This window comes from Mastomys coucha, unplaced genomic scaffold (genome assembly GCF_008632895.1).
Source record: "Mastomys coucha isolate ucsf_1 unplaced genomic scaffold, UCSF_Mcou_1 pScaffold6, whole genome shotgun sequence".
NCBI classification, from domain to species: domain Eukaryota; kingdom Metazoa; phylum Chordata; class Mammalia; order Rodentia; family Muridae; genus Mastomys; species Mastomys coucha.
Genome location: NW_022196912.1, coordinates 51,927,654 through 51,941,606, shown reverse-complemented (window position 1 = coordinate 51,941,606; position 13,953 = coordinate 51,927,654). Strand labels below are relative to the sequence as shown.

General features: G+C 42.7%; 1 protein-coding gene across 2 annotated transcripts in view; it reads right to left on the bottom strand.

The window, feature by feature from the left end:
* Window positions 1–13,953, bottom strand: part of Ankmy2 (ankyrin repeat and MYND domain containing 2) — a 42,306-nt gene that overhangs the window by 3,783 nt on the left and 24,570 nt on the right. For both annotated transcript variants that reach the window (XM_031355824.1, XM_031355825.1), the window contains exons 5-7: window positions 12,509–12,669; window positions 7,352–7,566; window positions 6,420–6,555 (exon numbers count right to left, since the gene is read on the bottom strand). In XM_031355824.1, the coding sequence (XP_031211684.1) occupies window positions 6,420–6,555; window positions 7,352–7,566; window positions 12,509–12,669 (512 nt within the window). The remainder of the gene's footprint in view (window positions 1–6,419; window positions 6,556–7,351; window positions 7,567–12,508; window positions 12,670–13,953) is intronic.

The window sequence follows — 13,953 nt, the reverse complement described above, 5'->3', positions numbered from 1 at the left end:
ACTGGGATCCCCATGGAAGACCACAGAGGTATGTTTCACTGACACAAAGGTATTGACTGGAAACAAGAACAAGAAACTGCTAATGTTTGAGATAATACACACTCTATGACAAAGAATCGGCCTCTCAAGAACACTCTTCTACACAAATTATACAGCAAGTAAGGCATGGGTCACCATCGCCATAAACGAAAGAAAAAAGTGTCCTTGTTCTAGAACATTTCCAATTAGTATTAGTCAGTAACATCATGCTAACTTCAGGAATAGAATGGAGCTTGCAGATTTGTTTCTCTTGCTGAGAACTGACAGCAAGTCAATATTGATACCCCATTGTTGGAGGTTGGTCTGGTGCTGCTATGTATTCAAATGTTAAATACTGGCCCCCAAGATATGGTTGCCCACCAGGAACAGATCTTCATGAGCAAATGGGAGGGAAGGAGAGAGACAGAGAAAGAGACAGAGACAGAGAGATAGAGAGAGACAGAGACAGAGAGACAGAGACAGAGAGAGAGACAGAGAGACAGAGACAGAGAGAGAGACAGACAGACAGAGAGGGAGAGAAAGAGACAGAGACAGAGACAGAGAGAGACAGAGACAGAGAGAGACAGAGAGACAGAGACAAAGAGAGAGAGAGACAGACAGAGAGGGAGAGAAAGAGAGAGAGACAGAGACAGAGACAGAGAGAGAGAGAGGTTGGTAGAAGGAAGACGGAGAAGACAGGTTTGCATTAAACATGATGGACCAGGAGCCATTTCTGAGTGAATGTTCTGCCGTGGAAGACAGAAGTAACCCGGGCAAGATAGATTCAAACAGCAGTATTTGGGGAGCACAGCTGGGAATTAACAGTCCAGCAAATAAAGATACAGATTAGGGGTATTACCCCAGTAATTGGTCAAAAGCTAACTAAATGAAGCCGTCTGAATCTCATTTATTTGGAAGTTAACAGAGATATTAATAATCTTAATGATTTTAGACCCCATCAAGTTACTATTGATACCCATCAAGTTAATAGTGATACCCCATCAAGTCAATATTGATAGCCCACAGAATAAATATAGAGATCTCACTAATCTCTAACTTATCTTGTAAAGCATTTTAATGACTTTATACTTTTGAATGCTCTACCCTCTTTAATAAACATACATGTAACTGAAAATTATTGTTATGGGACTAGTAAAAGAACAGCTGTGAAAAGTTTATAAAAATTATGGATGGAGAAAATTATAAGGGTAAATATTTATCTGCCTGAGGCAAAGGTATTAAAGCCTTGCAAAGACAAGCAAAACTCAGTAGTGGCTACCTGAACGGATCCTGTTACCTGCCACTTGTTCAATGTGCTGGATTTTCACCTGTGTCTTTGCCTTTTCCGAGTAAGAACTATGTTCTTACTGTCATAATGGATCTTGAACAAATGTCACTTGAGAACAGTATTCTATACTGTTCTGCATATTGAAGATAGTCTAAGAAAATATTCAGGAGATTCCAGAAGTATTTTTAAAAATTACTTTTCAAACTATCAAGTTCTTGAATACCCATCTTTCTGTGTGGGAGGGCTAAGAATTATCTTTTGAAATAAATAAGTTAAGGAAAAAGCAAGCAAAATCAGCCTAAGTTAATCTCATATTCATCAGGAATGAAGGTACACGGCCATTACCTTCAAATACTGACACATAGCACACTTGTTAGAAATAGAGGTCTATCTACTTAATCCATACTTTCTAAATCAGAATTTCTATGGATGTGGTCCAGAAAAATGCATTATTATTAATGTCCCAGGTAATACCAAGATGTACTAAAAGTGAGAAATGCTTGGCTTAACATTGTACTGAATTTTTATAAATCTATGTAATTCTTTTCTTTCACAAGTAGAGTCTTGCCAGCTCTGGTGGCACACAAAGGCCACCATATGAAGAAACAGTCCTGTATCAGAAAGTATTTCTGGCCCCGCCAATGGATTAAAGCATGGTGCATTTAATGGACATCACATCATGATATTTTCATGGTTAATTTTTTATTTTTTTTTTTGAGACAGGGTTTCTCTGTGTAGCCCTGGCTGCCCTGGGACTCACTCTGTAGACCAGGCTGACCTCGAACTCAGAAATCTGCCTGCCTCTGCTTCCCAAGCACTGGGATTAAAGGTGTGCACCACCACTGCCCGGCTCATTTTTTTTTTTTTTTTTAACAAAACTGCTTGAGACAGGTTCATCATGAAGACAGGAGCTTTGTGAGAGCCATTCAACACACTCACACTTGTCCAGCTGTAACTGAGGACCAAATGCAGGACATTTTGCTAAGAGTATGACTGTACATGTGAATTACTGCTTTAGAAACAAACAAACAAAAAATGTCATCATAACTCAGATGGGTAACCACAGAGACTCCCTCTTGCCGCTGTTGTGTGACAAGAACTTTGTTGATAAGTAGGTCTCATCATCTCCTTTGCTAATCATCCTGAAAACACATAGGATGCTTTGATTCAGTGCATGTCACAAAGTCAGAGACTATAGGTGGTGCTCCAAAGGAGGTAGCTGTGCTGAGCCAAACAGAAGTTTCTCTAGTTCAAAGCAAGTTGGGCTCAGAGTAAGGCTGCTGCTACCTAGAGTAGGACTAGAAAGAGTTAAACTTAACAAACACTGGCTACGACAGTGAGGATGCTTATAGCAATAATGGAGCACACACAGACCCTCAGGAGTTTAACCCCTAACAACCCATGCTTGGGAGAAAGCCACTGCCAAGAATAACTCAGCTACTTGTTCCTCACCTTGTTCCTCGTTTGATGATGTGTCTGTTTGACAATCCAGGAATGAGCCTCACATCCTATCCTACAAGACCTAAACCACCAAGGTACTGAGATATTGGACCACTGCTTGCCTATCCACACAGAACACCCCACATTAATATCCCCCAGAAGATCTCTAGTAGACAGCTCGTCTCTGTGGTCTAGATTCTTGTGGCTATATGCCATGTGTCTAATAAACCCTACCTCTGCCTGTTTCTTAGACAATTCTTACACATCATTGGCTTATCACCACCTTCATGCATTGCAGAATAAAGCTAGTATGGAACCATCATCTGTCAATAAAAAGCTCATTGGCCAATGAGCCGAAGCAGGAAATAGGAGGTGGGAATTCTGATTTGGAGAAAGGAACTCTGGGATAGAGTCAGGTGTGGAAAGAGAATGGCCCCGAACTCTGAGGAGGCAGACACATGAAACTAAGAGGTAACCAGACACATGGCACTCATAGAATAGAAGGGTTAATTAAGTAATGAGCCAGTTGGGGGAACAAGTGCAAGCTTATGGTCCAGGCATTTATTCACATATAATTAAGTCTCAGAGTTGTTATTTCGAGAACTGGGGCACAGGTCAAAAAACCTGCGGTTACAAGGTTTTTCCTTGAAATTAAAACACGAGTTGCTAATGGATAGACAAAGTCAGTTCTCTGCCATATAACCTGCTACAGTGCTCAACTGAGATTCTCTAAGAAAAAGCCAAAATCACTTCCTACTGAGCTCTGTTGGAGAGAAGCCGGAGTCCTACACTCATAAAGGGAACCAAAACCTATGCAGGGTGAGCCCAGGCTTCTGAACAGGCATAAACAACGACTGTCAAGGCCTCCAGCCTGCAACCCTCCCGTTACAGGAAAGGGTCAGTGTTCAGTTAGAGATGTAAATCTGTACAGAATCACAGAAAACATACATGATTGCTATTTGGGAAAGCCAACCGTATGTTTTCAAGAAGGTTTTTTTTTTTTTTAAAGAGAAATTGCTTTTTGCACAGGGCTCTACACCAAGGCTTCGTGAAAGCTAGATAGTGTTTGAACATGGAGTTACATCCTCTGCATTCTGTTTACTTTTTGAGACAAGATCCTATGAAGCTACTTTGCTTGTGAATTCACTGCACAGTTCAAGGCCTGGCCCAGGCAGGCCTTGAGCTTGTCACTCTCCTGTCCTAAGTCACTCAAGTAGCTAGATCAACAAGTAGTTAGAACAAGTAGCTATCAGGTCCAGCTTAGCATATAAAACTCTTAAGGGACAAAAATGTTTGAAAGAGAAATCTTTCCAAACTCCACTAAATACTATCTCAATTTTATTATCAACCTTACCTCACAATGCAAAATTGCCAGGGAAAGCATTAAGCATTATGCTCTGTAAGATGTAATTAATTACTCTTTTGTACAACAAAGATAAATTGCTCACTTGTCCTGACTCTTAAAAATACATTTTTAAAAGTGGATTTGTATCTTGTGGGGGTGTGCCAAGGTTGCATAGCTGGAGGTCAGAGGACAAGTAGTGAATCAGTTCTGTCTTTTACAGAACACACACAACTGGGTTGTTGCCACCTTCATGCATAGCAGATATGAGCCAGTTTCCTAGAAGTTAAATTTGTACCTTAGCTATCCTTGTGGGTCTTGATCAAAATCAAGTTGTTAGGCCTAGTGGGAAGTGCCTTTACCTGCTGAGCCTTCTTGCTAGCCTCATAAACAGAAAGCTGAACCTTTAAAAGAAAAATAAGTTTAGGGCTAGAGAGATGGCTCAGCAGTTAAGAGCACTGCCTGCTCTTCCAGAGGTCGAGTTCAATTCCCAGCAACTACTCGGTAGCTCACAACCATCTGCAATGGGAGCTGATGTTGTCTTCTGGCATGGATGCATACATGCAGATAGAGCACTCATATACATAAAGTTAAAAAATAATTTTAGTGTGTATATAATGAGTGTGTGCATTTGTACACTGGCACATGTGTGCCGCAGCATACATGTACAGGGCAGAACACAACTCTGGGAGTTCCTTTTTCCCTTCTAACAGTGGATTCAAGGACTGAACTCAGGTCATCAGGCTTCTGCCCTCTGAGCCATAGAGGTTTAATGTAAACAGCCAGATTTTCTGGGCTTACGGTTGATTTTTCTCCTGGAGGTCCAGTACCAGCCTCCACTTACCAGTGGAGGGACAGCCACTGCTAGTCACTTCTCTGACATAACTCTGCAAACTTCTCACCCACAGAGAGTAATTTAGCTTGCAGCACCAGTATGTAAGTCAAAACCTTTATTCCACTGGACACCTGCGCAGCTCAGGGAGACCGTGGGATACAGATTTAAATGGCAACTGTGTGGAGAGCATTGTCCCCTCAGGATAGGGCTTTGTTCTATCTGCCTGCCTGAGATGACCATTTGTCCTACAGGAAGTTCACATCAAAGCTCAATGCCTCAGAGGGTGCAAGCCTGAAGACCTGAGTTCAGTCCCTGAATCTGGTGTTGGAGCAAAAAAGCAACTCCCCAGAGTTGTGCTCTGCCCTCTATGTGTATGTGAGTCTGTACAGATAAAGGTACTGGACAGAAACATGGGTGAGTGGGAGGACCCCCACCCCAACCCCCTGCCCATTCCTGAGCCACTGTGCCAGTCCTGGTCTCCTAGCTTGGGTTATTTTAGTGTATGTGAATAAGTAAAGTCTTACTGTTTTAACTCTGTTGGCTAGGCCTGGTATGCCCATCATGATTCATCCTCACGATTTGCTACCTAATCTTCTAAAAGCATAAATGGCAAATAGCCAACTGCATTTAAAAAACGAAGGTCTTCTATGTGAGAGGAGCAGAAGCTTGTGAACAAAGTACTGAGTTTAAGCATTTTGCTGGAAATACTTGGAACTCATTTCCATCTTGATTTTCCACACTGAGGGTGACAACACGGCCTCCAGTAGCGACAGAGAAGGAAACCAAATTGCCAGAGGGACAAAGGAAGCTATGTTGTAGGGACTACTACATCAGGCAAAAGACTGATACAGGATTTGGTTGGAAGGTTTATAAAAGTATGAAGCAGTTATGGCTACGGTGAACAGAAAACTATTCAAAATGAAGAAAGCATAAAGAGTCTCATGAAACAGCACTTAAACACGTGACAAAGAGGTAGCAAGTGATTTAAAGCAATAGTAAAATTTACTTCCTACAACTAGGCTAGGGATTTTTTTTTTTTTTTAAAGTATGGACCATTCCTAATTAGAGGAACTAAAGTTGCACTTAAGAAGCAGGGACACTTTGAGATTGTTAACAGGGATCAGGGCCAGCCTCCTGTTGACTAATCCAGCTGTGGCCTATTGCCCCAACCCTGGTACCCTAGATGATCAATCTATGTATCCATCTACTCTGGAAATTTCCATTAGTAATTCTTCTACCAATGTACGCATGTGTGTCCCCATTCTTCAGGAGACAGGCATCCAACCAGCACAGCATTCACAGAGATATTCACAAACCTGTTCCCTTTATAACTAACAACTTTCTTGTGGAGAGAAATACTGTCAACTAACTCATTTCCAGTTTTGTTTCTACAGATTTCCTGAAGCCATGAAAGCGAACAGTAAAGCGAACTTAGGGACACAACACGAAGTGGTCTGATCTTATTGGACATTTAACCTAGCAAAGAGAAGCCTTACAATTTCCACTGGAGCTATGCTTCGCACCAGCTGCTGGAGAAGTGTGGCTTCACAGTACGGAAACCTCCGGATACTTTCTCGGATGATTTTCTCCTGATACACCGGGAAGCCATCAGACGCTCGGCCTTTCAACAAGCTGAAAGACATTTTTTTTAAAAAAAAAACAGTTCTAGTTGAGACATTAAAGCAATTCCCTCCTTGGAAGACTCAAAAGCTTTTAATAGTTTCCTGTTAAAATTGTCAGTGTCTCCTCAAATCTCAAGGATGGACTCAATCTAAATTGTTATTCAGACCATATATATAGCAGGCCTGACTTTGTTTCCAAGATCTGATTAGCACAAGCCCTCAAAGGCCTGAGTGCTGTCCTCTGGCCAGCGAGCTACGGATGACGTAATCAGCTCTCTGTAGGAAGAATGGAAGCTCTGAGAGAGCCATGCACTCCTGACTCAGATCCTTTTCCTCAATGAAGCTGCCTATCGGCTAGATCCCTATGGTCAGTGGGCAAAGGTCACACACAGCTCTGTCAGGTGTGGTAACAAACACAGGAAGTACCTGTGGGAATCCAGCCAAAGGCAAAGGTCACACACAGCTCTAGCAGGTGTGGTACAGGACACAGGAAGTGCCCGTATGGCAGCCTACTTCACTATACACTTAAGCTCATCACTTGGACCATTTGCTAGCTGTATGGTCTGACGCATATCACTGACCATCTTTGAATAGATTCATTGGATTCCTCAAGAATGAATCAGTGGAAACAACGGAAATGACTAAAACTCTGTCACAGTCAAATACTGTCCCTTGTTCTGGGAGACTAAACACGGCTCCCAACCGTCACTGGTGTTGCTAAAGTGTTAACTCTCGCACGTGTCATGGGGCTTCAGATAAGAAGGCATCTCAAGCATATTTCTAGGCGCCATGGCAGAAGCCGTTACCTTTTGATCAGAGTGTCCAGCTTATTCTCTCCTTCTTTGAGGAAGGTAATGCATTTCTGAAAGATGCAGCTGATGTAGTGCATTTTCATAGCCAACACTTCATTCATGTCTCTCTGTTTCATGCATTTCTCACAGATCAAATCCATCACCCGGTAGCATTTGCCGAGAGCGGCTGCATCTGCCAGCAGAGGGTTCTCACTCACAAGCATCACGATCTAGAAGAAGAAAGGCCATCGAACAGTGAGATCCCACAGAAGACCTCTCTGAGAGGCAGTCAGTGCAGCTGGTATCCAGACTATGCAGGCTTTTCTTAGAATCACCGGGACTGAACAACTCAAGTCAGAAGGCAATTTGCTACTGTTACAAAGGTAACCTGGCATTAGGGAATCTCTTGACATTAAAGTTAAAACGTGCTCCATCATCTACCCATACTGAGGTACTAGCATGCCTCCCAGAGCACAGTGCACTACTGTCTCTGACAAGCATTTTTATAAATGATAACAGTGTATCTACACAACTATTCACTACACACAGGACAATATCACTGAGCAATCAACAACTTTTAGTTAACATTACTAAACTCAATAATCCCACAGCTAGGAAAACTACAGCTCTCCCTACTTCCTCTCCTTCCTTCTTTGCAATTTGGTTTTCTGAGACAGGTTTCATGTGTCCCAGACTGGCCTTGAACCTGCTATGTAAGGATGGCTCTGTATTCCTGATCCTCCTGCTCCCATAGCCCAAGTGCTGGGATAACAGATGTGTACTGTATTTATGGGGTGCTAGAAAGTGAACCCCTGGCTTCCTGAATGCTAAGTAAGCATTCTGTTATTGAGTTAGATTCCTAGTACTGGCTGATCCTTATTAGTTTTAAGAAAATCAGATCTCTACAAAAAGAATTCTAGAAACAATATGGGCCTTTATTTTCCAGTTATCTCCAGTTCTTGGTGAAAAATTTCCTTACAATTAGCCCAGTTATCCCCAATTATATTAAAATGAAAACCATAAACAGTTTTGAAAGGGAGACTAGTAGAAAGTTATCCAATCTCACAAATTATGAGTCTTGCATTTCCTATTCTTGTACTAATTAAGCTCAAATTTGCTCTAATAAGGAGTGCTCTTATGAGCTTGGCTATGGGGTACATTACTTGAAGTTCATCTGCAGGTGACCACTATACGGTTTGCTGATGATAATAAGGATGAACCTGTGTGCAGTGGCCAGGGGGAGGGCAGCAGACAGCACTCACTAACCCCTGTGCTTCAGCTCAGCCCCTGTGCCAGAGACAACTACCGTCAGGGAGGAGACTTTGTCAACTGCATTCTCTTCAGACATGAAGAGAAATCATCTGTGAGCTGACATAATACCCAGGTCCAGCCTTCCTGGAAATCTTACAGAGCTTCAAGGTTAATGAAAAATTGCCTTTAACACTACTACATTTTTTATATATAACCAAATATTTTCTTTTCTTTCTTTTCTTTCTTTTGTTTTTGTTTTTGTTTTGTTTTGTTTTGTTTCTGAGACAGGGTTTCTCTGTGTAGCCCTGGCTGTCCTAGAACTCACTCTGTAGACCAGGCTGGCCTTGAACTCAGAATTCCACCTCCCTCTGCCTCCCAAGTGCTGGGATTAAAGGCATGCGCCACCACTGCCCGGCCAAATATTTTCTTAAGATACAATACCTTATAAGAAATTATCAAGCTTCAGGAAGTAATTAAAACTGAATCCTTATTAGTAAATTTGCTGATTATCCTCCCTACTAAAACAAATGTAAAAGAAAAATTAATCTGTGGGAGCTGGAGGGAGAGATGGACAGTTCAGTGGTTCTAGCACCCATATGGCTGCTTGAAACCAGCCAAAATTCCAGTTTCAGAGGTTCGGATGCCCCTTCTTGCTTCCACAGGTACCAGGTATATATGTGGTGTTACATGCAGGCTCAGCAGTTATGAGAGTTACTGCTCCTGCAGAGGACCAGGTCCTGCAGAGAGAGGACCTGCAAAGGTTTGCTTCCTAGGACTCACAGCAGCTCACAACCACCTGTAACTCCGGTTCTGGGATCTATTGTCTCTTCCACTTCTGAGGGCTTTGTACATTAAAGGTGAACTCCATGCCTTCAGGTACCCAAATGTGACATAAAATAAACATATTTTTGTATTATTTATTTTTATTTTATGTACATTGGTATTTTGCCTGCACGTATGTTTGTGTGAGGGTGTCAGATCTTGGAGTTACAGACAGTTGTGAGCTGCCGTATGGATGCTGGGAATTGAACCCTAGTCCTCTGGAAGCAAGGGCTCTTAACCACTGAGCCATCTCTCCAGCCCCCAAACAAAACAATTTGTAGGGCTGGAGAGATGGCTCAGTGGTTAAGAGCTCCGACTGCTCTTCTGAAGGTCCTGAATTCAAATCCCAGCAGCCACATGGTTGCTCACAACCATCCATAATGAGATCTGATCCCTCTTCTGGTGTGTCTGAAGACAGCTACAGCGAGCAAGTGGGGTCAGAGTAAGAAGAAAAAGTGTCTGAAGACAGCTACAGTATATTTACATATAATTAATAAATAAATCTTTTTAAAAAAAGAAAACCAATTTGTAGAAAAAATTAATTTGTGATGTAGATGACCCATTAATACATCTGGTAATTATGATCACTTAAAACTGTTCAATATTTTATATATGGTCTTGATCATAAGGATATGGACTCAAACTTACAAGCAAAATTTTTTGTAAAAATCTAAAATAAGCCAGGCAGTGGGTGGTGTATGCCTTTAATCCCAGCACTTAGGAGGCAGAGGCAGATGGATTTCTGAGTTCGAGGGCAGCCTGGTTTACAGAGTGAGTTCTAGGACAGCCAGAGCTATACAGAGAAACCCTGTCTCGAAAAACAAAAAACAAAACAAAACAAAAAGCCTATATTAATATCTTAAAAAATTGAGATGCTAGGCTTTGTTTTTTCTACAAATCAGAAGAAAGATTTATGAGGACTATGAGCAATAAACAGGGAATTACTGAAATATTCCTATGCTCTTCACAAGGGATTATTCTCACTAGTTCACTTCATATCTGCAGCATTATAAAAGGGGAGAAAGGAAATCTTCATTATGCACTGCCAAGGGACATATGTGTGTTCCTTTTAGCATAACATCAGGATGAATCTTATTTCTCCAAGGATGGCTAGCAAAGATGATGCCCCTGTAATAACATTATAATTATTTTCCCTCCGTCCACTATTTTTTTTTTAAAGTGTTAAATCAACATTTCTGGGCTTGAAAGACTGGACTGCCTCGTGTGCACTGGCCTGCTCTTCCCTCAGAGGCCCTTCTTGAGGCTATTGTGATTTTGCCTGACATTTTGTTTTTCTCCTAGATAGCCATTACTCCCCAAATCCCTTTTGAAAACAAACGCATCGCTATAGCAGCCACGATGTAACCTAGATGCAAAGGCATCCATTTTAGGCACAAAAGCAGCGAAAAGGTGAGCTGTGCCTGGGGAGAAGTTCTGGGCTTCTTTTTAAAAGACATTGGACCTTAGGCGGGGGTTTCTGCTCCTCTTTACACCCTCTGAAAGACGTGTGAGGCTTGTGGACGGGTAAAGCAGTGAAGTAGGCCACCACAACAAAAGCAGTGCAGCTGCTTTTGTATCCAAACTATAGATGAAAGGCAGAGCTTCAGGTGAACCGCCCGCCTGCTCTTATGAGGAGCAAAGTCGGGTTCTCAAGAGAAAGGACCACAGTTCCAACAGTCCCTCTAAAGACCCAATTATGTAGATCACCCCATCATATGCCTTTATGCTGCCTGTATGAGTAGGCACATACTCTAATTTACTCATAACGTGTGTATTGGTAAAGATAACTAAAAATAGGGCAGAAACAGTGGGTGTCACGCAAACGTCAGAATCAGTTCCAGGACTTCTCTGCAATCTCAAGGCAAAGAAACATACGGAAGCCAGTGAGAGAGAAAGGTAATGGGTATGCAAGTCAGTGGGAAAGGAGGGAACCTCACGCAATCTCTGCATTAAACCTACTCTCCCAGCCCCTCGGATTTGTGCCTGAAAGCCCACTGAATAGGAGCCTCTGATACTCCTAGGAGTTCTCAAGACCTGCTGAGCTGCCCAGGAGAGAACAGAGGGTTTCATTGTTAAACTCTAAGCTTCATCTTCTTCATGTCTCTTATGTAGTGTTTGTTAAAAGCAGATCTCCTTAACTTTGAGGCCAGCCTTATCTACAGAGTTCCAGAACAGCTAAGGCTGCACAGAAAAACCTCTTCTTAAAAACAAACCAAAACCAAACCAAACAAACAAACAAACAGACTAACTGAAAATGGAGATGACATTAGGAAAAATAGCTCAGAGTGGGTGAGTCTTAAAGCTCACAATGAGGGCTGGAGAGGTGGCTCAGCAGTTGGGAGCACTGGCTGCTCTTCTAAAGGTCCTGAGTTCAGGTCCCAGCAACCACATGGTGGCTCACAACCACTTGTAATGAGGTCTGACGCCCTCTTCTGGAGTGTCTGAAAGACAGCTACAGTGCACTTACATATAATAAATAAATAAATCTTTTAAAAAAAAAGCTTACAATGAACAATCTGAACTCTGAAGCCTGAGCTGACACTTGGTTTGATTTCACTAACAGTTATTCAAGGCGTCACACATCCACATGCATTGAAAACATGCTCGTGTTTAATGGAATCTGCACAAGGATAAGTATTGCTGTCTGAGTAGACAGTGTGCCACCTAGATTCATATTACCAGGTCTATCATACTCAGCATGCACTAAGGGCACAGCACGGTTTCCTCCAGAGAACTTTCCTCATTCAAGGGAGCCACCCATTTCCTCTCTCTAGGATGTTGTTCTTTCCCTCTAGGGACAAGTCCAGGCCAATGACAGACTGAAGGACACTAAAAGTTTTCTGCTTTCTCATGGCTGGAGCCAGGCTGTCTGCAGCAATGTCTAGGGATCAGCAAAGCTAAACTTTTTCTTCTGGGCCTCCTTTTGGCCCGCTTCTCCTGGCGGAGCACACTGAGCGCATTCCTGCAATGACTCAAGCAGACTTGGGAGCTCACTGCAAACACCCCATCTAGAGAACTCAGCCTGAGACGATTACCACCCCACGTAAGACACTGAAGTAGCACCGACCTGAAGAGCAGATATAATAGACACCACGATACCTTGACAGGGTGGAGATTCGTTGTGGTGATGATTTTGTGCAGGGGCCCTGCCAACTTTGGAGGCAGTTTGGGCTCTTTATCCAGTCCCTGGGGTTTAGTGTAATAATCCAGTCTCTCTCGAGGGAAGAAATTGTTGATGATAGCCACGCAATCATGCTGACCTTTAAATAGAAAAATAGAAAAGATGTTATTTTATCATTAAATACAGGAGTCTGGGTTGTTTTTACAACAAGACTATTTGCTTTGGGAGTAAACATGCAACCGTGTTTTTATTCTTCAGGAAAGGAGCAGAGAAAGAGAGGCAAAATATTTCAAGAGTATCCAAAAAGTACAGAGATAACATTTAAAGAGAGGATCCATGGTAAATTTGAGGATTATGTAGACTACCAAAAAAATTATTTAACTTAAAAAAAAAACGTGAAATTATTTTTATAAAAATTGACTATAATTCAAATATTTCTCCTTCCACCCCGACAGCAATGACACTCATGTTTCACCCAATGATATTCAGGTGCATTTATATAACTTAAATATATTCTAGGCAAAGTATCTTCCTTATAGCCATTAATATGATCAAGTAACACCCCCACCTCCATTTGAATCGGAGAGGAGCTTGGTCTCTTTGTGGCATGAGCTTGGGACTGTTGACCCCACAAGCTCAGCGTCAACACTGCGCCCCTCACTCATTCCTAAAGTACATCCCTGAGCCGTTTCTCAGATTAAATAGAGTTCCACTACAGCCCAGGATTCCTAGAACAGCTGGTGGCCTGCCTGACCCTGTTTCTGTTGGCTCCATCCACAGCTTCTTCTCCACTACCTCTTGAGAGCCAAGAAGTGGCTACTGTAGGCAAACGAGTAGAATGAGCAGGGAACATTTGAGAGAAGTAGCTCTCCCAAGGTCTCTAGAAGACACCCTTTTCCCTCTCTGCCTGTGGACCACGGCTAAGGGATGAGAGGTAGCCAGTCCTGGAGACAGTGGTCCACCCTGGTCTGCCTACCTGGCTCCTGTCTATGTAGACCAGGTCCTGAGAGTGCCTGTGGACAAGTGACCTGCGGGGGAATGTACTGGTAATCTGGTCCCACACCTGAGCTGGCAGGAAGCTCAACCTGTCACTCAGCTTTCCTGAGAAACTGAGGAGGAGAATGGCTCCTGCTTGGGCCTGGGTGGCTCTCGACCTTGGACCACAGGCACCAAGGCTGCAGCCCTTTGTTCCTCTGGCCAACAATCCTGGAGGCTTTACCTGGCTGCCTTGGAGATGTCAAGCAAAGTTCTGCGACTGTGTGGTGCCTCTATGAGACAGCTTCTGGTGTCCCACCAGCACTGACACCAACCAAGCTTCCACCCCAATCACAAGTCTCAAGCAACCACCTAAGCCGACTCTGGAAGAGTCTCCGAAGGCTTTCAAGAACCACAGGAAAGCTAAATTTTTCAAAACTAATCAGCA